At 38.5% G+C, this 27,419-nt stretch overlaps 1 protein-coding gene and 1 non-coding gene across 2 annotated transcripts in view; both read left to right on the forward strand.

Moving 5' to 3' along the window:
- arhgef17 (Rho guanine nucleotide exchange factor (GEF) 17) overlaps positions 1-27,419 on the forward strand; it is a 54,320-nt gene that overhangs the window by 13,827 nt on the left and 13,074 nt on the right. The window contains exons 2-6 of the mRNA XM_086081260.1: positions 22,118-22,195; positions 24,579-24,761; positions 26,644-26,760; positions 26,950-27,042; positions 27,135-27,311. Coding sequence (XP_085937386.1) covers positions 22,118-22,195; positions 24,579-24,761; positions 26,644-26,760; positions 26,950-27,042; positions 27,135-27,311 — 648 coding nt within the window. The remainder of the gene's footprint in view (positions 1-22,117; positions 22,196-24,578; positions 24,762-26,643; positions 26,761-26,949; positions 27,043-27,134; positions 27,312-27,419) is intronic.
- trnam-cau (transfer RNA methionine (anticodon CAU)) lies at positions 25,985-26,057 on the forward strand. Its single transcript has one exon. It is a non-coding gene; the product is annotated as a tRNA-Met (tRNA).

Below are 27,419 nucleotides of genomic sequence, written 5' to 3' on the forward strand. Positions count from 1 at the left end.
TTGACATAACAACTCAGTGGATCAGCCCAATGGTTGTAAAATTTGGACTTTGACCACAATTTTGTTGAAAAATGCCCCATTTCTGGAGCTTAACTGTTATCATGTGTGACACCACACGAGACTTAGACAAATATCAATAGACTGTAGACTGTCTCTTGTGATTTAAGCTTACTAAGCAGGAAAATAATGAATTTCAAGCTATTTACTATAAAAAGGAAAGTTTTAATGAGGATGATAGAACTGAGGAAAGAGCTTATCGACAGCATGTCACACGAGCCAGCGTCAAGTGATTTACTTTTGTTATACATTTTTCTTTGTCTTTCTGGCTACCTTTTAGGTACCACTGTCTCATAGGCCAACCAGCTATCACACTTCTTGTGATGGGTTAGCCTGCTAGCTAATGCTAATGTTACTTCTGAAGTAGTATCTACAATGCTGTGTTACCAGTGTGTTTTTTAGTCTTTTTTTAATTTTATTTTTTACTTCTTGTGATGGGTTAGCCCGCTAGCTAATGCTAATGTTACTTCTGAAGTAGTATTTCCAATGCTGTTTTACCAGTGTGTTTTTAAGTTGTTGTTTTTTAGTTTTCCCAATGGAATTGTTTGTTTTTGTCAAAACCTCACTAAACTAGTGGGCAGTAAGGAGATATTTGATGATTTTGTTGAAAGCTGGTTTTGTATAATCACTAACTCACTTTAAATCCAACTTGCGTGTGGCTGTTTGTCTCTGTCATATTTCCCATAATACAATGAAAGTAGCAATGCTTCAGTACTTAAAAGCGTAAAACAAGCCAGATTGGCTATAATTTCTAAAAATGAGTACAGTGGGAGAAAACTACACAAATTTTGCCTTTTAAGGAGCCATTTCTCCTCCTATCCTTCTTGCAAGAGCCATAATTGTCTTCATCGAGAGGGTAGGGCAGGAAGTGGTTTGGGGGAGACACACACACACATATAGACATGCAGAGAGCAAAAATAGGTTGGGTTTTTTTTGGGGGGGGGGGTGGTAATGGGTGAGTTGTTGTTTTTTTAAAGGCACCAAACATGCAACCACCTTAATGTGTTAATTTGGTCACCCATGACAACCGCGGGTGTGTGTATGTGGTTGTCGGAATGCGGTGACATCACAGCGTCTAGTGTTTCTGTTTGAGCAAGGCGAGAGAGAGGAAGTTAAGGATAACAAAATAAATTGGCATTTTTGCCAAAACTCTGTTCACTCCATTAATTTGTCTGTGAGCTCATCGCCTACCTTACGTCACCTACTTTCGACATGTCTTTCTGTCTTCATGTCCTATTTTCCTTCTGACCCCATCTGCTTCTTTCTTTCTTTGTCCCCCTCACCTCGTTCTATTTTTAACCTCCCCCCGAGCCCACATCTGGATTTCATTGAAAGAGTGAACAGGGCTTCGGCGATAAAAGACTCCCTGGACCGTGCGTGTGAGAGTGTGTCTGGGTCCTTGCGTGCGCATGGCAAAGCATGGTAAGAACTAAATACAATCAGGCCCCTGAGCAAAAGATTGTTACCAAACTATCCAAGCATTTAGCCGAGCAATCATGGGCGCTCGTAACAATAAAATGCCTTGTTGAGGCACATCTTACTGTAGGTGTGATGATGTAATGGTACGCAGCTTCTTAGCTCATAGTCAAATGTCAAAGAGTTTGAAAACACTTTATTTAACTAGAACTCACTCAGTCAAAAGAGTGCATACTGGACTTACTGTCCACCCCACTTTGTGTTGAAAGCAACTGTCGCTGTATCAAATCATCTCATAGGGCAAGCCGTACAATGTTGTATGAGAGCACATTTGGGACACGGCAACATCCCGCTTTGGGTGGGTCTATCTGGAAGGCACAGGAGAATAGATCCCAGTTGGAGTGTGAAAACATGAGCTACTGAGGAAGTGTATGAGTTATGAGAGAGGGTCAACATGGGAAAGCCAAGCACAGCACATTAATCTGGCTTAAAACTCAAGTGCAGAGGAGGATATTGTATCTTATTGTCTCTTGATGTCGTAGCTCAATGGAGTTGCATGAGGCAACCGACTGTGTGCTTTTGGGAACCAGAACTCGAGTCATATGACTTGACTCAAGTCAGATATGAGTCAGCAGTTTTTAGACTTGCGACTTGCTTGGCTTAAAACTTATAAAAGACTTGACTTGAATTTGACTTGCATTTCACGAGGCTACACTTGATTTAGATTTAAAATATAACTTGGCAAGTATTTCCTGTTTACTGTATTTTTACATTGTATGTCATGATATTGTCTATCTGAAATATATATATATGAAATATATATATATTTTTGTCTCTAGCAAAAGCAACAACACAAAAATTGCCTCTTTGCTCTCTGTTTGCGGTCTACTCATTACACAGCTGCACTGCTCTCTTTCCACTCGTGCCCATCCCTGACTTTCTCATCCAATCACAGATCAGTCTCGTCCACGGACTTACTGACCGTCAGAACTCCGGAACTCTAGTCACCATTTCACATAAAACATAACTGCAGGGTCATCGACACAATTTTAAGACACATTCCGAGTGTCAACAAGTAACGGCTACGCTCACGTAATATGCTACTAAAACATTTGTTTATATTTATAATGTAGTGTAATGTTTTAACATGGTCACCACAGCATACGCAACATAACCTTTAATATAACAACAAGAGGACTTTCATAATAATGAAACATGTCCTCGGTTACCTCGATAAGAGAGTCAGCGGTTCATCATCGAGCTAACCGAATGAGTGATTGAAATAAAGTAAAGAGGACAAAGGAGGAATGTCGATTTTGTTGATTATTTGTTATTATTATTATGTCATAGTTCAAGTTAGGTTAACTATGACATCCAGTTATTTTTGACTAGCAGAAAACAAACAAGTCAGTAATCTCTGATCTGTCTAGTCAACATGTTCTCTTCTGTGTGTATGCGAGTGACTGAGCAAGACTGTGACTTGATGTAGCCCAAGTGATGACTTGACTGGCTTGAAATGTATTGGGGACTTGGCTTTTGTTTCTTTTTGTACGAGTAACTTGCTTAAAAGATGAAGGTTAAGAATTGAGACTTGCTTGTGATTTCCCCATTGGGAAATACAAAATAAAGTTAGGGATACGTGTGTGTGTGTGTGTGAGTGTGTGTGTGTGCGCACATTACACAAGTTCTATTAATAGGAAGAGGAACAGAAGTGGCCTGGGAATGTTGTCTTCTCCAGAAAAACAAACTTTTCCTTCCATGTGGCAGGGTAATGAAAATGACAAGATAAGGGAACAGGGGTTTTATTTTTTGTGCTGAGGGGTACTAATGTTCATATGGCACTCCTTCCCCGAAAGCAGGTACTATCTATCTATCTATCTATCTATCTATCTATCTATCTATCTATCTATCTATCTATCTATCTATCTATCTATCTATCTATCTATCTATCTATCTATCTATCTATCTATCTATCTATCTATCTATCTATCTATCTATCTATCTATCTATCTATCTATCTATCTATCTATCTATCTATCTAGCCATTCATCCAGCTAGCTAGCCATCCATCCAGTTAGCTAGCCATCCATCCATCTATCCATCTATCTATCTATCTATCTATCTATCTATCTATCTATCTATCTATCTATCTATCTATCTATCTATCTATCTATCTATCTATCTATCTATCTATCTATCTATCTATCTATCTATCTATCTATCTATCTATCTATCTATCTATCTATCTATCTATCTATCTATCTATCTATCTATCTATCTATCTATCTATCTATCTATCTATCTATCTATCTATCTATCTATCTAGCCATCTAGCCATCTATTTATCTATCCATCCATCCATCCATCTATCCGTCTCAAACTAGCTTCAAACATAGCTAATTAGCTACAAACCTAGCTATCTAGGTTTGCAAGCTAGCTAGCTAGCTATGTAAGTGTCCTAGGGAAGAAAAATTACACATTTGTCATGTATACCATCAGTTTTAACTACAAGAGATGATGACTGAGATCACCTTGCATACACATTTCCTTCATTAATATATTTCTGATCGACTACAGCAAAGTTTGGATGGCTCCAACTGTGCTGCGTGTGCCCGTATGCGCGCGTGCAGACTACCTGGAATACCGCATTCCACTCATTTGGTTTTGAGCCTGAACATTCTGGAAACAGACGAGCAAAAATGGGAGGGAATTATGGGAAATAAAGAGGAAAGGATTTTTTGCATGATTTCATCCATTCTGAGGCATTCTGATTCTTTTTGACAAGTCACGCCCCCCCCACCCCCTCAAAAAAAAACATGGATTATAATTTTACCCTTTTTTCCACAGCTTTACCTCTCCTCTTCATGTGTTTCCATCCTTGCCATTATTTATTAGTTTTTTTAATCATCTTGCAGCCCAAAAATGTTAATCATTATTCCACGGGGGGGGAACATTTCTGGGGCTTAAAAATAACTTCCTCGGTAATGAGTTTTCCGGTAATTCAGGAGTATTATTTCCTGGTTATTGAATGCAGTAGAGTGGTTTCATGAAGTAAGAGAGTTTTGTAGGAGTTTAGTGAGCTTGCATTCTCTGATCTAATCACTCCCTCTTTAAGCAACACTGGGACTGAGAGCCCCCCCCCCCCCCCCCACACACACACACACACATGCAATACTGCCATATAAGGAGTGAGTGAGTGTATGGTTTAAACAAGGGGGGGTCTCCTCTCTTTCTTTTATCCACTTTCTTGCTCTCCTAAAGTTCTTTGGCATTTCTTTCTTCCTTGCTCATTTTCCATTTTAGTATGCTATCTTATTATGCTGTCATAACCCAGTATAGTATAACTCAGTATAGAAGACACACACCCACATTTTGAGAACTCTCCCAGCACAAAGCTTTTCTTTCCTCCCCGGCTTTACTAAGTGGTACACATTAACTAAATGTTCTGTTGCTGCCCTGTTTAAATACATGTTAGGTCACATGGCTCTCACTGGAGTATAGCCATTAGAAGCAAAAAAAAAAGGGGGTGGGGGCAGGTTTCCCCCCAGTTTTACTAGCATATCATGATAAGTTGAATGTTTTATTTAAAAAAAAAAAAATTGTACAGACCGAGACCTTAGTGACGCCACATATTTTGACATTTTAAAAAGGGTTTTCAGTGGTTTGGCTGGATGCGTTTGTTATAAACCGCTGTTTGGTGCACCATTGCAGCTGATATCAGTGTTTGGCAACATGAACAAGGGGGAGGGAAATTTCTCTAAACTTTCTACGGGAAACTGAGGTATGTTCAAAACACTCGGCTGGAAACATTCCATTAGGATTCATGATAATTAATTAAATGGGCTGAGAAATTATACATCAAATTTTTCATGAACACATGCAACACTGGGGAATCATTTGGAAAAAAAAATCTGTTGAGTTAGATTTCTATGTTGATTAAAGCTAAAACTGGCATGCTGATTCCAAAATTGCTGTAAAAAAAAATCTCCACAGCTTTTCCTCCAGATAAGCAAAATTCCACTGATTCGCTGTAGTAAGACTGTAGTAAGAAGAGCTGATTACAAATGGACTCATTTAAAGCTAGTTGTTGTGCAGTCGGTGTTGTGACAGTGTGGTGAGATGTGTGTGCGGCTCCCAGTAGGTCAGCACTATCAACATATGCAAACAGAAAACTAGCGTAGTAGGAATTAAGAGAATTAGTTAAAGCTTGTAGCTATTCTATCTTAGTGTTTTATTTACAAATATACATTTTATTTAATATTTTTTTAAAGAAAACATGGATCCTATAGCTTAAAAAGTTGACATGATAGACAAAATCTGAGATCCGTTTTGGATTCCGCACATAAAAATTAGTTGAACTCTGTTGTCAACAAAAAAAAAAGTTTTGTTTTCAATGTAGTTAATTGACGTTGCCATACTAATGTTTGTCATCCAACATTGATGTGTCTTAAATTGTAATACATTGCGCTGCACAATGTTGCACTACAAGCCCATCGGGCTTTTTGCATTTTGCATTATGTTGATTTCTGAGAATTAAAAGACTCCATTTATTTCTGTGAAAAGTGTCCAACATGGACACAACTTAATAGTTGAGTCAGACTCGTGTTGATTCCAAAATGACCTTGTGCCTCTCACGTTTATTTAGTTGCAAATGTCCGAATGGCAAATATTTGGCTCTGCAGTATATTGTGTTTACGGCGAGTCGCAAAGTCCGCTGTGACAATGTGAGTGAATATTTTGACAGTGCACTTGTTAATGTTTGTAGGATGATGAAAAGCACCCCCCGTGGCGCCTGCGCTATGTTGATGTGCGTGTTTGTGTGCGCACGCATAAGTTGCGGAATGTGAGTGTTTCGTGTGAGCCGTTAGAAATGGAGTGCGTGTGTCATGCTTGCTTGGGAGATAATGAAAAACTTTTTTGGGCTCTATTTGTTTTTTACTGGGAATGCGAGTTTGTCAATGCGGTCCTCTTCTGTCCTCTTCTGTGTTTGCGTTGCTCGACCAGCGCAAGGCTCATAAACGCTGGTGTGCTTGTTTTGAAAGACTTTGGCAAGTGTCGTCTTTAGAATGTTTCCTTGACAAGTTTATCTCTTTTGATGTTAAGAAATGACAAGCGGGTTACTGGTTTATGATGGTAGTACTGACATGCACTGTTTTTCTATTTTCCTTTCGCTAAGAGTTTTCCATACAATTTTACTGTACAAAAATAAGTTCAGTCTGTGTTTCTGCATAAAAAGTGTTTTGATTTGGGTTACATAACCGCTGTAGGGAAAAAAACGAGGACCCCCTGTCTTTTCTTCCCATGTCAATGGGCAATAAACAACAATAATGGGGTTTCCATCCACCCATTTTTATTCACATTTTCAAGAAATGCGAAGATAAAATTGAATGGAAACGCTAGAAATTCGCAACATTGCCCAAAATTTGCCCCAAAAAGTTTTTACGCTTGGAGGGGGCCGATTTTGAAACGTATCAAAAAAGGAAAATGTGAATTTTGGCTATGGAAACAGGTTTTGCGAATAACCGCTGACAAGACCGGATGCACGTCGCTCGTTTTGACCCGATATTACGTCACACGTACGTTTGTAGTCCCAAAGCCATGTCGGACAATGAAGTACGTTTGGGGGGGATGACAAAACAGAAATATTTTTGGAATTAATCAAAGGAGCGAATATTAATGCAATTTTAGATGGAAAACAGCAAAAGAAATACTACGGTTGATCAAGAATTACAAAAGCAAACTTGTACGACGTCATCGCACGGCGCAGTCGCTTCCTGGTGTATACCGCCACCTACAGCGGCGGAGTTCCCTCTCAATATTCGCAAAAGAAAAACAGATGGAAAGGGCATAAGTCGCATGTCCAAAAATTCGAAACAATTGGATGGAAACCTGACTCGTGACTACCATTATAAATAGATGCTGCAACTGCATACTAAAAATGGAGCAATTCATTTACTGTACTGACTTTGCATATGCACAACTGGGCCACGCCCCTTAAATGCACACATAGAACACATAACGGGATGGGCATCATACTTGATTGCCGATAGATCACATTTTGAAGCAACAGACGCACATTTGAGGGCTGTTACATGGCTGCATGGCAGAGGCACTGTTCATTCATTCATTCTAAAGTGAATTAGTTACCACATATTGTGCAGTGTTATATGGCAAAAAAAAAAAAGCATTTGATCAAATACTGGTGCAATTGCTGTACTTGTATCCAGTAATTCAGAATTATACTAGTAAATCAAGTCAAGTAGTGTTTGTATAATCTACATCACAGCACCATCTTCACCCAAAATAATATTTTCTTCCTATATTGGTCACATTTGTCTTAAATTTGGAACTCATTCAGCACTTACTGAATCTGTTTTGACCTTCATTTTGTAGCAGTTATTGAACTTTCATGACGCAACTCCATTTGGTTGCCTCTATGCAGCACTGCAGTCATTGTTTGTGTATGTGCTATCATACGTATGTGTGTCACCTCTCTCCCTGTCTCTCTCTCTGGCTTTCTGGCTCTCGCTTTCTGGCTCTCACTTTCTGTCTCTCTCTGTCTCTCTCGCTTTCTGTCTCTCTCTCTCTCTCTCTCACTTTCTGGCTCTCTCTCTCGATCTCTGTCTCTCTCTCACTCACGCTCTCTCTCTCTCACTTTCTCTCTCTCTCACTTTCTGTCTCTCTCTCTCGCTCTCTGTCTGTCTCTCTCTCACTCACTCGCTCTCGGTCTCTCTCTCTTTCTCTCTCGCTCTCTGTCTGTCTCTCTCGCTCTGTCTCTCTCTCTCGCTTTCTGTCTCTCTCGCTCTCTCTCTCCTCTCTCTTTGGCTCTCTCGCTTTTTGGCTCTCTCTCTGTCTCTCTCTCGCTCTCTGTCTCGCGCTCTGTCTCTCCTACTCTCTCTCTCGCTCTCTCGCTCTCTCGCTCTCTCTTTCTCATTCATGTTTTGCCCTCCATTCACATGTTTCTGTGGCAACCATTGTAACATAGTGACGGGCTGACCCTGACTCTATTTTCTGCTCAACTTTCCCATCTTCCCACCTCCAAAATATGTCTTTTGGACCTGAGATTGAGGGTGTGCTTGCTTGATATCTCTGCCCAAGTTTATTCCAAAAGTGTGTGACGTTGTTGAGTGAGGTCAAGGCTAGTCAAGTTCTTCCACACCACGTTCATCCCAAGCACGCCTTCATGGACCTTGACATTTGGAAATTTAGAATTGAACTAAGGGAGGTCAAAGGAGATTAATTAATCTCAAGAATTTTGTCCTCGTCATGATCATATCACTGCAACCAACCAATTGTTAAACACAACAACAACAACAACAACAAGATTACACAAAATTTCCCCAAAGTAATACTTTTATTTCTTTGGCCTAAGCAAAAAACAGCGAATTAAAGAAAAAACACTCAACTACCTTATATTTTCACGAGTGTAACAAGCCATAACACAACACTGTTTATTATAGGAAACCTCTACACACATGCCTGCGCATACACATGCACACACAGATGTATGGATTTAAGGCCTTAGGGGGGTCAGGAATGTTAAGAAAAGAGGACAAAGAGAAAGTTGCCAGTTGAAGGTAAGAAAAGTAAAGTATAAAGTGAAAAAGAGAGAAACCCAAATATTGTATTTACAATAAGTTGTATGCGCTCCCACTAGTATAAACATCACATTCTGATTAATATTGCGTTGCTGGAATATGAATTAAGTAGCAAAATTCACCCCTTTTTTTTTGTTATTTATCCATCTCAGGGGCGGCCATTTTGCCACTTACTCTCAACTGAAAATGACATGGTGTAGTGATTGATATAGATTGTGAAGTTTTTATATGTTGTGACTGGTGATTGTACATGACTTCACTTTTAAGGAGTGTCAGGGAGTGCTGCATTTGAGAAATCGAACCTCTCTTCACTACAACTCTGAAAAGTTGTATTATTTCCTAATGAAGAAAAAAAGGCTTATAGAAGGGAAATTGTTTTAGACTTTGTCTTGGCGGCATGCAAGGAATTTGAGAAATGAATGGAGATGGACAGACAGAGAGAGAAGGAAGGACAATTAGAAAAGAAATACTGGGTGGGAGAGACAGTGACCCAGAGGAGGTATTTCCGGAGTGGTATTGGGGTGAGAGACTTTGTCTGTGATGGCTATCTCTGGAGCTCAGTGCATTGTGGGATAGGTTGCTGGACAGGAAGTGATGGGATTTCAGATTACATGCTGGCAGTATGACTTCATATGGAAGAATAGATGGAAGGCTCCTCCTGGTGTGTCTTTTGAATTATGCATGGATGACTGTGAACTGCCAACAATAAGTTTCTTATATAATCACAGTATACAGAGAATCCCTGTTTGCGTTGGTGGTGCAGCGGTACATTCTGCGGCCATTCGTGCAGATGGTGGGGGTTCCGTTCTTAGCCAGTGTCCCAATACACGACTGCTGTCGGTCCCGAGCCCTGACAAAAAAAAAAAAAAAAGAGTAGATCAGAAAAAAGTTACAATAACAGAGAACATCAATTTATGTTCTAGACCTGAATAAGAATGTGCAATTTTGGCAAGATGATATAAAAACTAGCGGTGTAAAATGTGTATGTTAATTTTTAGTTAAATTAAAGTTTCTTTAACACCACACATTTTTTTCAACGCGTGATTAATGACCGTGGGGGAATTCCAGTCGCAATGCAGCGGACGCGTCAAAATTGATCAGTAATAATAATGCATATATTATATATATATATATATATATATATATATATATATATATATATATATATATAAATGCAATTATGCCATCTAGTGGCAGAATAATGACCTCAACACAAATTAATATCACACTCGTTTTTTTACAGTACAGCACATCTTTTTAATTTTAATCAATGACTAAAAGATGCAGCCATAAATATATATATATATATATATATATTATATATAAAAAAAAATTTTATGTTAACAAGAGTATGACAATTTAAAAATTATTTGATTGTACATTTACAACAAATATAAAATGTGTGATTAACCGTGAGTTAACTATTGTTAACTGAAAAAAAATTAATCGCCTGACATCCCTAATAAAAAACTTTTTAAAAACTGTTTTAGTATACCTCCACAAATGCACTTAAATGTAAGTCAAAATCGCATGTTGAAGTATCAAAATGTTTGGAAAACAAAAAAGTTCACTTAGTGCTAACACAATGCAAAAAATTAGCATATGAGTAATTAGAAACAACAACTAATATCAATACTTGCAGGCTAATTGTTTCTCTGTTGTTTGGAAACGACGACTCCAACTATAACTTCTGTACCTCTTGCATGAAGCGCCAAATAATATAGTGGGCGTTCAAACAAGCTGTTTGTTCCTCCTCAGCCAACATTGTTTCATGTCACATTTAAAATCACTTGTACAATCAAACAATACCTTTGCGCTTCTCCCAAAAGACCCAAAAGGGAACAAGCGTTATCGGAAATGCCAATTTCTTTTTTTTTGCTCAATGAAAGCGATTGTAGTTTGCTTTGTGTATCTTCCCCGCTAGGTCACATTCAAGATGCTGCTTCTTTAGCTAACCATTGTATGTCCTCTTGTATGGATTACAATCCGATATGTGTGCCAGCGCATAAGAGTCCAAACCTATGGAAGACAAAGGCTCTTTTCACTGCACATGTATCTCTCGTCCACACACACACACACACACACCCACACACACACACAGCAGCCAGCCTATCCGGTTACCTGTGTGTTCTCAATCTCACCTGTGATACAGTTTCATTAACAACCACAGCTCTGTTTACTTCCAGTCTACGTTTAATGGACACATTATTGTATAAAGCAAACAGCTCTCATTTTACATTAGAGAATGGACTATTGAATGAGATTACACCTTGAGCGTGTTACTGGGATGGAGACATCAACATTGTACAGTAAAAAGGCCTTTTTTCTTTATTATGGCTGTTGCCCCCTTGTGGACAGTAGTGCAATTACAGTAATTTCACTATTTAAATGATGGTTTTCCTTTGTACAGAGAGGATTCCATAAAAAAATATATTTGGATGGAGATCTGTTTTAGCTGGACCGCCCAGGTTGTTAGTTACGGCATTACCTGTCATCATCCTCTCACCATCACAGTGACACGCACCTGCAACACTGAATTCAACATGGCATCCGTGCTTGATATTTTGTTCGGCTTCATTAGTATTTTATTTTTATTTTTTATGTTGTGCGTGTGTGTGTGTGGCCAAATATGTAAAACGTCACACATCAAGTGGACAGCTTTCACATATTAGCACACGACATGGTGCGCAGGTGTGTGACGAGACCTTTGTTGTGATCTATTTGGGCAGTCATGCACCCCCCCCCCCCCCCAATTTTTTTTTTTTTAACTATTTTTTTTTAATAATTTTTTTTTTTAACCCCCACCCCCCCAAAAAAAAGCTTTATGTTGACAGGTTTCATCAGTCCTCCTCCATGTTCATCCCCTCTGACTCACTCACGCCTGACTAATGTTTAGGGTGCAGGGGTGGTTTGTTGGCAATGATGTCATTTAGCAACATTTGGCTCATACAGACGGCAGGTGGGCGGGCGGGCAGACCAACGTGTTGAAGCGCATGAAAACACTCATATTGTTGTGGGGACGAGGAATCCATATTTGGATCTGAAGGTTGTAAAGTCAGCTCACTTTCTGTATGATGCACATGTGGCCACATTTTGACATTAAAAAATAGTATATATTATGTATTTTATATATATATATATATATATATATATATATATATATATATATATATATATATATATATATATATATATATAATTACTATTTTATATTATTATTAGGGGTGTCAGATGATTAAAAATTGTAATTGTAATTAATCGCATGACTTCAATAGTTAACTCACTAATTTTATATCTGTTCTAAATGTACAAAAAAATGTCCAATAAAATATTTTTTCCCAAGTTTTCATACTCTTGTTAACAAAGTGGATTTTTTTTAAACTAATAGAAATATGGTTGCATTTTTTAGTCACTAATTTCATAAAATGGAGTTGAAATTAAAAAGATGTACTGTACTGTAAAAATCGAGTGTGCTATTGACTTGTGTTGAGGTCATTTTTCTGCCACGAGATGGCATTATTGCATTGTAAGACATTGGTGACAGCTCACTGCATTTTTCTTTTCATATTAAAATATATCTCATCTTTAACATGAAGTAACTGGTGAAATTCTGCACATTTTTAAAATGATAAAATACAACTTGACCCCAATCTCCACAAATATATGCATTATTATTACAATTATTAATGCAAAGGTTTGACGTGGATGTGTCTGCTGCGTTGCGACTGGAATTCCCCCAGCACAGGCTTTCCAAGTAAGGGGCGGTCATTAATTGCGCGTTTTAAAAATGAGTGGCGTTAAAGGAACTTTAAATTAACTCAAAATTAACGCACTAATTTTGACACCCCTAATTATTATTACTTTTGAGCAATGCCTTGGCAGAAGTCTTAAATGTTTTGTTAGGGATTACTCAAATGTATATCTTGAAAATTAGACATACAGTAGAATATATATACAATGAGGACATTTTTTGCAGCGTTCTAAATGAACTGGGTAACTTCTTTCCTTTACAAAGCATTCTAATCAATAAAGTACAATACTCATACAACTTCTTTAAAAAAAACCAAAATTGCCAAATGCAAATCCCCTGTAAATAAAATTTGGACTGTTAGTCGTTAATCTGAATATATTTAAACTGATTTGACAGTGACCACTCGCCTTTCTTTTTTTGTTTTTTCCTTCCCTACCCAGTAACTGCATATGCTGCAAAAACAGGAAATGCGTAGGTTGCGAGTGCCGTGATGTTGTCATGGTTACGTGTTATTAATGTTGGGGTAAAGGGTTTTACGTTTTTCCTTTTTCCTTTTTGCCATCTCGGTCAACAAGGACCATATTTCCCATAATGAATAAAATTGGAAATCTGTTCCAGGATCCAACTCTTGCCGTCATAATTGGCCTTTTTATATATATATATATATATATATATATATATATATATATATATATATATATATGATCTCTGTTAGCGGACCTTCAAAATCATCTATTGTTTCGATGGCAACAAGGATTAAGGCCTTCCTGCCACAAGCTCAACCTTTAAATGCCCTTTCGTGACCTTTCCTGCCACTGACATATGATCATTGCTGGGGGGGAAGAAAAAAAAGAACCCCAATGCTCCCGCTGGGCGATCTTGTTTTATTTAGTGAGGCCTGAAAAGACAAAAGTCATTGAAAGTTTAGCAAAATGTGACCTCATTTCGGGGCTGCTGTTTTGAGCTATGATGTCATTGTTTACTTTCGTCACTGCGTCTGCTCAGTAGGAATAGTTGAAATATCCCATGTGCAGAAAACGGCACATTCCATTAACTAAGCAAGAAAGATGTATGTAATAGAGGCCAAATTACAACTACATACATTTAAAGCTCCTATTGACACTTTATATGCAACTATTCATAGCTTATACAATTTCCTTTTTGCCGGTTAGTAATGGGCTCTTTGCACAAATCCACTACTTCACTTCCTGAACTCAATACCACTCCTTCGTTTCCTGTCTTTCGCGATTGGACAAACTGATTAATCCAGGTGTGTCTGGCCATTGTCGTTGTGGTTACTGGGGTCACAACAACAGACAACAAATTAATTGTTACTAATGTACCCTTTTTTAAGTTTAAGTAGAGTTGTCAAATGAATCGATTAATCGACGAGTTGCTCGATTATGGAAAAAGGAATCATCACAATTATTTTGGCAATAATTGAAATCACGATTATTTAAGCGATGATTTATTTTTTGCTACAAAACAAGAACATTTGCAAGCATTTAAAAATATTTAAAAAATAAATAAAAAACAAAATATAGAAACACTATAATTATGTAAGTTCCTTTTAAACCAAACCAAAAATATATATTTAAAATAATATATATTTATTTATTTATGTTGGCAAAAACTTGAAGTTGTAGTGGAGCTTGTGTAGTAGGATGATCATTTAGTTTTACGTTTAAAAATATAAAGACCAGTTAAAAAATACTATAATTATGTAAGTTGCTTTTGGACCAAACAGAATTTATGATAATATATATTTAAAATAATATTTATTTTTGTATTTATGTTGGCAAAAACTTGTAGTAGGACGATCATTTATTTTTTGGTCCAAAACAAGAAAATGTTGTAAAAAACAAAAAACAAAAAATTAAGACAAATACAATACTTTGAAACACTATAATTATGCAAGGTCCATTTGGATGAAACAAAATGTATTCAATTATTTATTTAAATTTTTTTAAAAAGTGCAAATGTATAAATTTAATGGATCTGTCAAACAATTTTTTTTAAAATCAGATTAATCACATCTTACAATTGTGATTAATCACGATTAATCACATATTTAAAAAGGCTTTTTTATCAATATTTCCCCCCCGCCAAATTTGACGTAGCCATACGCTGTCACGCTAAAGGATAATATATGGTCAAAATTAATAGTGCGATTAATCTGTGTTAATTCATGATTAATGCAATATTTTTTCGGGATTATTTTTATAATTTTTTTATCAATTTTCACTAAAATTTAAACAACTAAAAAATTTGTATTAATGTTTTTTTATGATTATGCTTATTTTGTAATTGTGGAGTGTAATAATTAAAATTGCAATAGAATTTTGATTAATTGCACAGCCCTATCGACAAGTAATCGATTATCAAATTAATCGACAACTGTTTTTATAATCGAGTAATCGTTTGGAGCCATTTTTTAATGGAAAATTGTCCAAATCCTCTGATTTCAGCATATCAACAGTAATTGTTGACTGATATTTGTAGTCCTTAATGAAAGAAGACTGATTGTCTTCTGTGTTAAATCAAAATAAGACATTTGCAAACATCTATTTTTACTTTGGGAAAAATGACAACAACCCCTACTCTTTTATAATCATTATACAAATATGAAGTATGAAATAAACACCAATCAATGGGTAATAATTAGTAATCAGGGGATTTATTTTTTTAATACACTTTAATGCATCATTGAAATGAATCTGATTAGTCGATTAATCGATTGAATAATTGATAGATTAATCGATTCTAAAAATATTCACTAGTGACAGCGCTAAGTCTAAGCGAGGGCATCTTTAGAATGTTTTGAAAATAAATACCGGCTATTGTACAAAAATGAGAAAAAGTTCATCCACTGAGGTGCGGACAAACAAGAGGGCGTCTCCCGCTCCTCGTCCCTCACACGCCTCCATGGATTATTTACGAGCGAATTGGTCCGGTCTGGCCGAGCGGAGCGGAGCTGGACGCTGGCTGCTGGCGTCTGCTGCGCCTGCTGTCTCTCATTATACGCACCCAAGGGGAGGGCAGTGACACACGCACACGCATCAACCTGTGCTCATCGCTCGCTTACATCATCCATGCAGTCGAAGATGAGATGAGAGTGCGCGGCGCGACGGGGTCCTCACTTTGACTCGCCCTCAAAAGCGGAAGATTTTTATGAACGAGTGTTTAAGTTGTGTTTTTTCTTGCGCGAGAAAGAGAAGAGCGGCTGATTGATTGATAGATTTTTTGCCGGTGAAGAATCAGATGATGCGAGCCAAACGCAGTTAAAAAGACGGCCGGCGATCTCGGGTCGTTTCTCGTGTCAAAGCGACGGAGCCGGACGCGCCGCCTCGCATGCTGCAGATGGTTCGAACCCTGGCCCAGTTCGGCATGGCTCTGGAGGAAATGATGGGAGAGAATCTAGGAGATGAGGGAGGCGGAGGAGAGGAACTCCTGGACAGAAGTGATGCTTTGGATCAGTTCACAAACAACAACAACGGCAATTTGAATGGGCATCGTGCTGCAAGGCAACACTCCAATGGACAGGTACTCGCACCAATTATTTTTATTGTTGCCCCTCCCCTTTATAAGTCCTTTTCTCTTGAGGGCTGTTGTGCATTTCCTCCCTCTGTAGTCTGTAATGGAATTAGAGGGTCAACATGATCATCGCTAACACTCACATTGACTCCCAGCTGTCGATCCATTTGCCCGCTCTCAGTGACTAAGTACTTTAGTCATAGCATCTCTTTCGTCACGAAAGTGAACTTTAACGAAACTGCTTAAGAGAGCCTGCTACGTGATTTACGCACGTTCACGGGCAGGACACAACCTCGGCTAATCTGTTAATCCACATACAAGCGCGTTGCGTGTGTGAGGGACTCGCGTTAATCTCGTTGAGGACAGAGAAATATTAACGATTCATTTTCCCCGCGCACACACCATGGTCAGTTGCAGTAGTGCCAAAAAATCGATTCTCATGAGAATCACGATTCTCATTTAGTACGATTTAGAATCGATTTTCAATGGCCAAAAATAGATTTTATTTAAATTATTTTATACTGTCTTGCCCTTGTTTGTGTGTGCCTTTAATGGAAGCGCAGTTCATGTTGTACCCGATTTGGCCACTTAGGGGCAGTGTGGTCCCACACAGTCTGATACACTGTTAAGTTGTAGCCACATACATAGTAGAAGGAAAAAGCCACAATCAAGTTATGCCAATAAAAGTTGTTTTTTTGCAGCGTAGGAAGAGCATATGCCGGTGAGTAATGTTAACATGCTTCACTGTATACATTCCTGAAGCATTTTGTATGAATAGCCGGGTTTTTTTTCCGAGTGATATAAGTGCCGCGAGTAGCGCGCTAATTAGCATTAGCCAGTCAGACTGGAGGAGATCATGACGATTCTTTGCACGTCTATGAATTTAATCAAAAATCTTTCTAAATCGAATCGAATCGTGAGACATTCAAAGATTCCCACCCCTATTGTATAGCACAAATAGTGAAAGAAGTAAGTTGTTGTTATTTCGGCAAATACATTATTGATTTTGTATGGACAAGTAGCGGTGTGCCCAAAAATCGATTTTCATAAGAATCGCGATTCTCATTCTGAATCGATTTTAAATGTCCCAAAATTGATTTGATTTAAATTATTTTATACTGTCTTGCCTTTGTCTGTGTGTGTCTTTATTTGGAGCGCTGTTCATGTTGTACCCGATTTGGCCACTTAGGGGCAGTGTGGTTCCATGTGGTCTGATACACTGTTAAGTTGTAGCCACATTAGAGGGTAGAAGGAAAAAGTCACGATCAAGTTATTCCAATAAAAGTTGTTTTTTTGCAGTATGGTGCCGTTCTTTTGAGTGATAAAAGTGCCGCGAGTAGCGCGCTAATTAGCATTAGCGAGTCAGACTGGAGTCGACCATTACAATTCATTGCACATCTATAGATTGAAGCAAAAATCATTGTCAATCAAATCATTTTGAATCAAAAAGTGTTCTTAATCGAAAATCGATTCTGAATCGAACCGCAGACCCAAAAATCTGAATCGAATTGAATCGTGAGACATTCAAAGATTCCCACCCCTAATGGACAGTGTCAATCTATTTTTATAGTTCTTAACTGAATATTGAGACTAACCATGACATACGTGTGAGGAGCTAGGTGGTATTTTACACTCACATTAAATTGTGTGTCTGGTAGCTATCGATCATTTAAGAGCAGGTCCCAGCAGCCCGCAAATGGCAATTAGTGAGTAAGGAGACACCTACGTGCTGTTGGTGCGTGATGACGCCAAGGGTGGCATGCTTTCTGTTAACATCAGATGTGTGGAGGAGTAAAGAAAGGCAGCGAATGGTTATGGCTGTGCATTGTGTTTGTGCCGCAGGGCAGCCTGTTGCTATGGGGTGGTGTCGGCAAGGAAAATGGGGGTGGACCGCGGCGGGAGGAGTTTGATGGCGAAGATGTGTTGAATTCAAGTCGATTCACTTCAATTAAATCCGATATTGATTAACACTCCCAGCCATTTTCACTGAAGCAACCCCCTGCTGTTTTACTGGATTTTGACTGGTTTTGCAAGATTCGCAAAATATTCTGTTCCATTGCTACAAAAACAGAAATATTCGAGTTTCTTCTTTTATCAGGGAAACAAAGTATTTTTGTATCTCTTTCCGTTTTGCAGCAATTAGCATAAGAATATAGCTAAGTTCCATCGTTACTGACAAACCCTTTGAAAACACTGTCAAAAAGAGTTTATTGCAACATGGCTTTGGCTGATCTCTTATACTCTGATGCCACCTGCTGGCCATTTTTCGAAATACCCTTGCTTTAAGTGAACTCTTCATGTCAGAAGCTGTATCAAAACCGTCTGTATGCTCTAGCATTTTAAAAAAAAATTGGGGGGAGTGCAGGACAAAAATATTAAAAAACGCATTTATACGTTTTGGGGTTTGAATGAGTTAATTGTGGAGCATCAATTCTTCTTAAATATCAAGGACATGATAACAACTCCACAAACATTTAAATTCCAAATTAAATTTTGCGTAGGCAGTAACTGGTTAAATGATTTACCGGTACTGAAAGTAATACAAACATTGACATCAGCAAGGATGAATTCTAATTCAATAAATATAATAAATATAAATCAAAAAGATTCTGAAAGATCTTAAAGTGCAGTAAGTCGGGTCTTTCATAAATGTAATAAAGTACTTTTAAATTCATGTGAACTGTAAATTTCAAGAAAACTGTACAAATCTGCCTTTAAAATTCTATTTTCTCATGAATTTATGGGGGAAATGAAAAATAATCGATTCATGGCTCAAAACGGAAAATTGATTTGACCTCGATTATTCGATTTTTTTTATTTTGATTTTTTTTAACCCAGCCCTACTAAAAACAACATGATATGGAATCCTAATTACCTGTATTCATCCCGTTTGTGTCCTACTATTTACTTTTTTAGGTGCGGTTATTGAAATTTTGAGTCAGTAGGTTGTCATCATCAATTTAAAATGGATCCTGAATGTTCTTCCCTTTTTGGATTTCTTTGCTCAACAAACCCATCCCCCCCCCCCAAAAAAATCAATTTCAAACATTTATTTTATTCATTTATAAAAGAAAAAAGACAATATGATATAAATCGACATTCTTCAATGTATGAACTCTTGCCTGTCTTTGTTCTAACTTTGAATCCGCTTCACGCCTGCAACATTTCTCTCACACTTGTGACATTTCTCCGTCACGCAGTCGAAGGCTGTCCTTCCTGTCCCTAACGACCGACGGCCGAGTCTCTCCGTTCACTCCCATTTCTCCGTCTCCCAGCCGCATACGACCCTGAGCGCCCGTCAACAGGCCGTTAATGTGTCTGAGGGAGAGGACAAAATCCACTCGGCAGCCGCTTTATCAGCGAAGTTCAAGTTCGTCATTAAGCTTAAACTCGTTCACTGCCATTGACGGCTATTGACGTCAAAAATTCATTTGAACAATTTCTATGAGTTTCAACCTAGAATTATTTTATTGTACATTTACAACGGATATACAATTTGTGATTAATCGTGAGTTAATTATTGAAGTCATGCAATTAATTACAATAAAAAAATTTTTTATAGTCTTTCCTTTTCTTTTTTTTATTAGGGGTGCCAGCCAGGCGATTATTTTTTAAAATTGTAATTAATCACATGACTTCACTAGTTAACTCAAGGTTAATCACAAATTTTATTTCTGTTCTAAATGAACAATACATTTTTTTCTAGGTTTTCATACTCTTGTTAAAAAAAGTGGGGAAAAAATGTGAAACTACTAGAAATTGTTTAAATGAATTTTTGACGTCTATAGCCGTCAATGGCAGTGAATGAGTTAAGATGGCCGCTCCTTATTGATGGAATATGACAAAATGATAAAAATATTTTTATCCGTGCATGCTAATCAACAATGACGCCGGTCCAGTCATAAAGCAAAGCCGCAACACATTTTCACACTCATTTCATGGTACAACAGTAAATCATTTCAAAATTCATTCCTTTGTTCCTTTCTGTACGGGTCCTCCTGACTTTAGCTCCAGAGGTGTCGTTGCAGTCTGAGTCAGACCGGCCTCTTCCCCGGCGTTTCCATAGTTACTTGTTTGCTACCAAAATGAAAATGGCATTCCTAACATTATTTCGCCGCCTTCTGTGTACGTGTGCTTCTGCGTGCGTGTCTGCAACCTAAAAAACTACAGCGAAGCACAGAAACGCCATCTTCACTGCTGCTTTATAACCCAAAGCAAACAAATGCAGTTGTTCAATGACACCCGTGCCTTACACACACACACACACATACATGTGGGAATTTATCTTTTAGTTATTTATAGAGCTCAGTAGGGCTTGAGGGCCTTGTGTGTGTGTTGTGGTGTTTTGTCCATTTCTTGGTCCCCAGATGATTTTGGAAGCTTCCCTTGAGATGGACACAATTAACCCATTCACTGCCATTGACGGCTACAGACGTCAAAAATTAATTTGAACTATTTTTATTAGTTTAAAATCCCCCCCTCCCCCCCCCCACACACTTTTGTTAACAAGAGTATGAAAACCTAGAATTGTTTTATTGTACATTTAGAACAGATATAAAATCTGTGATTAATCGTGAATTAACTAGTGAAGTCACGGGATTAATTATGATTTAAAAATGTTATCGCCTGACTCCCCAATTTTTGTTATATTTTCTTTTTCTTAAATTTATTTTTTATTAAAAATAAAAATATATACATTTTTTTAAAGAAGAAAAGATGATTAAAAATGAGGGGCTGAGTCGATTAAAATTGTTCATAATTTTGTTTAAAAAAGTGGAAAAAAACGTTAAACTAATAGAAATAGTTCAAATGAATTTTTGACGCCTATAGACGTCAATGGCAGTGAATGAGTTAAAACTCATGACCTAAACTCACCTTATTTCTGCAGAAAAGTCCAATCAAATTATTTGTCACTATGAATGTTAGCATTTGTCACCATTTTGTAAGATTTTAATCTGAGTAATGAAAGCTACTGGATGCAGAAAATGGAATTTTGAATTGCTGCCCACTGTGGCCGAAAAATGAAACTGTATTTTCCTTTCTTCACATACACAGCACGCACATAATGTTACATCCACAGACAGAGGGCGGGAAATTTCAAACCCGAATTCTGTCTGAAAACTATTGAGAACAGCTAATGTGTTCAGAGGTGGCAAATCCAAGTCCAGAAAGTAAAAACACCGCCTCAGTTTGGCTTTAGCCCCAGGTGGTAGCTAGCGAGCTCCCTAGCTAACTCCCCGGGTGCTCATTTACCTGCTAGGGAGCTCGCTAGCTAGCACCTGGGGCTAAAGCCAAACTGTGGCAGGGTTTTGTCTTTCTTAGTAGATTAACACATTCAGAGGTGTCAAATCCAGGTGCAGAAAGTAAAAACCCTGTCACAGTTTGGCTTTAGCACCTTGTGGTCCCTAGCTAGCTCCCGGGTGCTCGTTTACACAAGGAGCTAAAGTCAAACTGTGGCAGGGTTTTTACTTTCTGCACCAACTTACCAGCTCTGAATGTGTTGATCTACTAGTTAGAAAATGTTTCGGTCATAAATGCTCAAATAAAAAGGCTATTGTAAAGATATTTTTGGCCAAATTGTGACAGAGAGCAGCTTTAACTCAAAAGCTGGAGCGTGACAGACCAGTGCAACAATTAATAATTGCATTGTCTCATCGTGTCAACCATTTCATATTCTAAAATATTCTGTTATGAGATACATGACACAATAAAACAGATTGATAATGTAATGAAATATCTGATTTTCTCCTATCTTCCACAGGACATGAGAAAACATGTGATGATGACACTGCTGGACACAGAAAGATCATATGTGGAGTCACTGCGCACTCTCATTCAGGTAAGTCCACACACCTGAATTGCACATTTTGACCATGACGAACGCACGTCACTGTGGAAGTAAATTACAAATGCAGGCAACAAAAGCTGTTATGTAATCCACTTAATCACTTATTCGTCCCATCAGGCTAATCTGCTAAACTCATCACGTCTCACTGTCATCAGCATTACCAGCACCCGTGTGCGGAAAGCCAATGAGGTTGGCTTGTATACCACCACTTTTAATGTAAAAAAACAAACATCTTATGAACTAATTAGGGTTTTTATTCCTCACCTCTAAATCTTTTTTTTTTTGCGGCATCTCTACGTTTACAATTTTGTGGGAACAATTTAGGGAAGGCCCTTTTCTGTTCACTTGAATGTGTCCCATTGTACAATCGCTGTCATAAAGCAGCCCTTTTCACACTGCACTCGCTCATTGCGACACATTGGACTCAAATGAATCACAACAACATGAATATGTAGGCAGAGTGATAGCAAAAATGTCATGTTTCCTCACTTTCACTTTTACTTTCCCACAACTAATTAACCTATTACTTAAAATCTTTGCTGCATTTCTCCCCCTATCACACACACGCCAACACTCGCGTGCGCACGCCACCTGTGGTCACCCTGCAGAATCACCTTGCATTATGCCTATTTATATGCATACATGCCCCACGCGGACGCTCACATTTCTGTACCTGTCCCTACGGGGCCGCCGGTATGATTATGTGTGGCTTCCAAGTGATAAAATCCTGCTGTGTTCCCATGGCGACCCAGGCAAAGTGTTACCTCAGTGACCGCAAACGGAGGCGGCAGACTCCTGAAGGAGGATGTGCTCGTCTGAGACGGCAAGCTCTGTCTTAAATGGAGTTGGAGGGCAGAGAGGGACTCGGTGAACATGTGCATTTGGAGGCTTAGAATGAAACCGTATTATTTATATTTCGACAGCTAAAGCATTGTAATGTTAAAAAAATAGAGTAAACCAGAGAGGAGGAAATATCTGGTGGTTCAGATCAACTTTGATTTAATTTGTCATTAAAGTGGATGTCAACACAATTTTATTTTATTTTTTGACAATATGTTCTATGCAGCCCCACTAGTCGAAATATGATATTCTGGTTGATATTGCGTTAGTGGTATATGAGTTAAGCAGCAAAATCCAGCCGTTTTTATCCATCTCAGGGGGGCGGCCATTTTTCCACTGAAGATGACATCATTGTTGCTCATGGCTCAGGCAGCGACCAATCACAGCTCACCTGTTTACTGAAGCTGAGCTGTGAGCTAAAACGTTGACATTTTTTGTTGACTAAAACGAGACGAATACAATTGTTTTCTTGGACAAAAATAAAGACTAAAATGCTAGCTTTATAGTCGACTAAAAATGGACAAAATAAAAACGGGATGAGGTTGACTAACTATGATAACAACTAAAAAGCGTGATTGAAACGGGACTAAAATTGAGACTAAATTTAAAAATGGCGGGTAAAATTCACACTACTGTGCTTGCTGGCCTCTTTTTTTTAATTGTTTGCTTAAACAAACAACAAAATCGTATAACTATTTGTTCTTCTTAAAAGAGTACAAATGAGAGCCTGTAGTTGAAATAAAGGGAGAAACACTCCATCACAAGCAGGAAGCTTCTCAAGTGATCAATTTTAGCTCCAGGGGCTCTTACGTAACACACTGCTCGTAAGTTAATAAAGGTAATTGAAAAATGACTTTTCTACCTCCCTTCTTGTCTTGTCTCACCAGTCGTGCTTGAACTTGTCATTTCAATCATTCGTGATTTTGTATTTGCTCAAATAGTGCCCTCCGCTATACACGCAATTTTCTCAATTAATCGCTGCATGCATCTGCCAACATAAACGAAGCGGAAAAAATCCGGTAAGGAAAATTCTTACAGCAGCTTAGACGTAACTTTACTGAGGGCTCGCAGGTGGCATTTTAAAGAATAAAGAATAATTTTCAAGTCTAATTGATCTACAAACGTCTCAATATCTGTGCGAGCATTACGTAAAGCTGTGTTGAAAATAGGTCACCAGCGTGCCCTCATGCCAGTGGGGGGACTTGTTTGATGAAATATAAATTAAAGGTACTATGTGAACTTCCATTCCACACCCCGCTAAAAGCCACGTAGGTGTGCCAAAGATAAAGAGACTGATAGAAACACACACAGGACATAAGTGGGTGGACGACTTTCAAGTGTATTTTGTAGTACATTTCCTGCACCGTGTCTCTTTCCATTGACATTTTTTTTTTGGTCATGTGATGCTGTGTTTGTCATTGTTTGATTTTTGAAGTTCGACTGAACTAATATGACATCAACCAAAATTGTCACATAGTGTATGTGCTGCACAGCCACGGCGATGACTGTAATGGTTGTCCTTCTTCCCTCACAGGGCTACATGCGTCCTCTCAAACAGCCGGACGGAAGCGCCATCGTGGACCCACTGTTGGTGGACGAGATGTTTTACCAAATCCCGGAGATCCTAGAGCACCACGAGCACTTCTTGGAACAAGTAGACGGCTGCGTCAACCAGTGGCACGACAGGCAAACTGTTGGACACCTCCTCATCCAATCGGTGAGTACGACAAGCTAAAAGTAATCCCAGTTTGCATCAGACCCTGCTGTATTATTATAATTTTGTGTGCATGTTGTGCTTATTATTTGCCTGTCATTTGGGGCAGTGGTCGAGGTTAGCATATCTTGCACCACAAGAGGTTTCAATCTCAATTTTGCTGGGGTCCTCCAGCTTCCTCGCACTTTACACATCAAAACTTATTAAAACATACATTTTAACATATTGTAAACACATTTGAACACAACAGAAAGTATATAAAGGATAGAAAATACTGTAAGTATTGTAGTATTGGGAGTGTCTCGTGGTGTCAAGCTGTGGCTGAAAGCAGCTCCTGCGCGAGTGTGCTCATTGCGTTTGTCTTTTACTGTTCTCTCGGCAATCTGTAGCTGAAATGTGCATTGGCAACTGTCGATCTCCTTTCCCACATGACAGACTGTGCCTCACCTGTGACCCTTAGGATAGAAAGTGGTTTCATTATCAGTGCGAGTAAATGGTAGACTGAATATAACTTGCATCTGATTTGGTAGACTTTCTTGCCATTTCCAAAAATGGACCAATTGCTGAGCTGCATTTTTCAACTTTTGCCTGCTTTTATACAAATATTTGGTCACCGTTTTCAGAGGTACTTCTGCCAATTCTGCTTTTTTCTCCCCACTGTTGATTGACTCCATTCATTTATTAGGTCCTTTTTAATTTTGTATCTCACCATATGCATTTCCATATCTCAGTAATGTTATTTTATCACTATTTTTGCTAGCCTATTCACTTTAGCAAAAACGTTTAGCATTGTAGCATCTTTTCACTTGGGGAAATGAGGATAATGTGCTTGAGTAGTGTGTTTAAAGTGTTCTCAGGTAATTGCGGGTGTGCTGTAGCCCCAATATTGATTATTTACGTAATTAACAAATGCTATTTTCTTCCATTTTTGTGTACATTTGTGCTGCTTTGATCGCTCATCCTTCGCCCGTAGCTCTAGCAAATCTTTTTCCTGTTTATTTTCTTGTGACCAATAAGAGAAGAGAGCGACGTCATGTGGTTTGCTGCGTTGCCTTTTGGCTTGGATTGATTTTGTTCACGTGTCACAATGCTAGGCTATGCGTGCCCTTGTGGCTTGTGTTTTGTTTACGCTTTTTTTTTTAACCGTCTTAAGTCAGCAACAGCTGGCACGTTCGTAATTTAGCGCTCAATTGTTGAGACCACGACAACACGGTGTTATATTTCAAGCCTCGTTGGCGCAGTAGGCAGCGCGTCAGTCTCATAATCTGAAGGTCGTGAGTTCGAGCCTCACACGGGGCAAACGTTTTTGTTTTTGTTTTTGTTTTTGTGTTTGTGTCACTGTTCTTAACCTTACTAGTCAACTGTTTAGGCGGGGGTTGTATGAGGAAAAAAATACCCCCAATAAGTTTTCCAGGTAGTTTTTTCTTTTTTTCCCTCACTGTCCCTTCTTTTTTTTCTTTTCTGATTTATTATATCATTCTAGCCATTAGAATGACCACAGTGAAAACAAAGCAAAAAAAAAAGGAGAATAAATAGGCTGGTCCATTCTGTACTATCCTGTTACTTTACTTCCCATTATGTACACGTTATTTTTCAACCTCATCTCTCTCTCTCTCTCTCTCTCTCTCTCTCTCTCTTTCTCTCTCTCTCTCTCTCTCTCTCTCCTCGCTCTCTCTCTCTCTCTCTCCATTGTGGAGAGAAAACAGGTCAGGGTGATTTATGTGTAAATGGGAAATCACATCAACACCGAATTTATTTTAAAAATTCTCCCAGTTTTTTTATATGTATAATTTTCTTGTGGTTTTCTGCAGGCAGCGCTTATGAGTCACATTTGTGTGTATGTTATTTTTTGCGTTTTTAAATATCCTCGCTTTCTTTCTTCCAGTTCTCCAAAGAGACTCTGGCTAACATGTATTCAGCCTACATCGACAACTTTCTAAATGCCAAAGATGCCGTGAGGATCGCAAAGGAGGCCAAGCCAGCCTTTCATAAGTTTCTGGAGGTGAGCAGCAAGTTTACCCAGTGAGAAATTTTATTATTAGTGGTTTGGTTTGGTTTGGTTCGGTTTGATTATTCACTGTGGCAAATGTTTGCTCTGTAATTCCATGTCTCACTAACATATTTCTGTTTTCAATTAAACCAGTGGTTGTCAGACCGTTTCCTCACGTAACTTGCCTTTTCATTTCTAAAGCAAAATATGCGAGAGAACAAAGAGAAGCAGGCCCTGGGTGACCTGATGATCAAGCCAGTCCAGAGGATACCTCGGTATGAGCTTCTGGTCAAGGTGAATTCTCTTTCAAGCCGATTCCTATGGCATGTAACCACGGTGTCTGTTAAACTACTGTAAATATGTTGTGGATAATGTAATGTGTGCAGGACCTTCTGAAGCACACCTCAGATGACCACCCGGACCACTCCTTCCTGTTGGACGCCCAGAGGGACATCAAGCGGCTGGCAGAGAAGATTAATAAAGGACGTCGCTCTGCTGAGGAGGCGGAGAGGGAAACCAGGGTCATCCAGGAGATTGAGGCGCACATAGAGGGAGTTGAACATGTGAGATATTTTTCTCTTAAAACTCTTGCATTTGTTTGTCATTGTTTCAATGTAGGGCAAACTCTTATGTCCTACTCAAATTTGACATGAACTCATTCACTGCCATTG

This window comes from Leptonotus elevatus, chromosome 7 (genome assembly GCF_054856555.1).
Source record: "Leptonotus elevatus isolate MCC_2025b chromosome 7, RoL_Lele_1.0, whole genome shotgun sequence".
Taxonomy (NCBI): domain Eukaryota; kingdom Metazoa; phylum Chordata; class Actinopteri; order Syngnathiformes; family Syngnathidae; genus Leptonotus; species Leptonotus elevatus.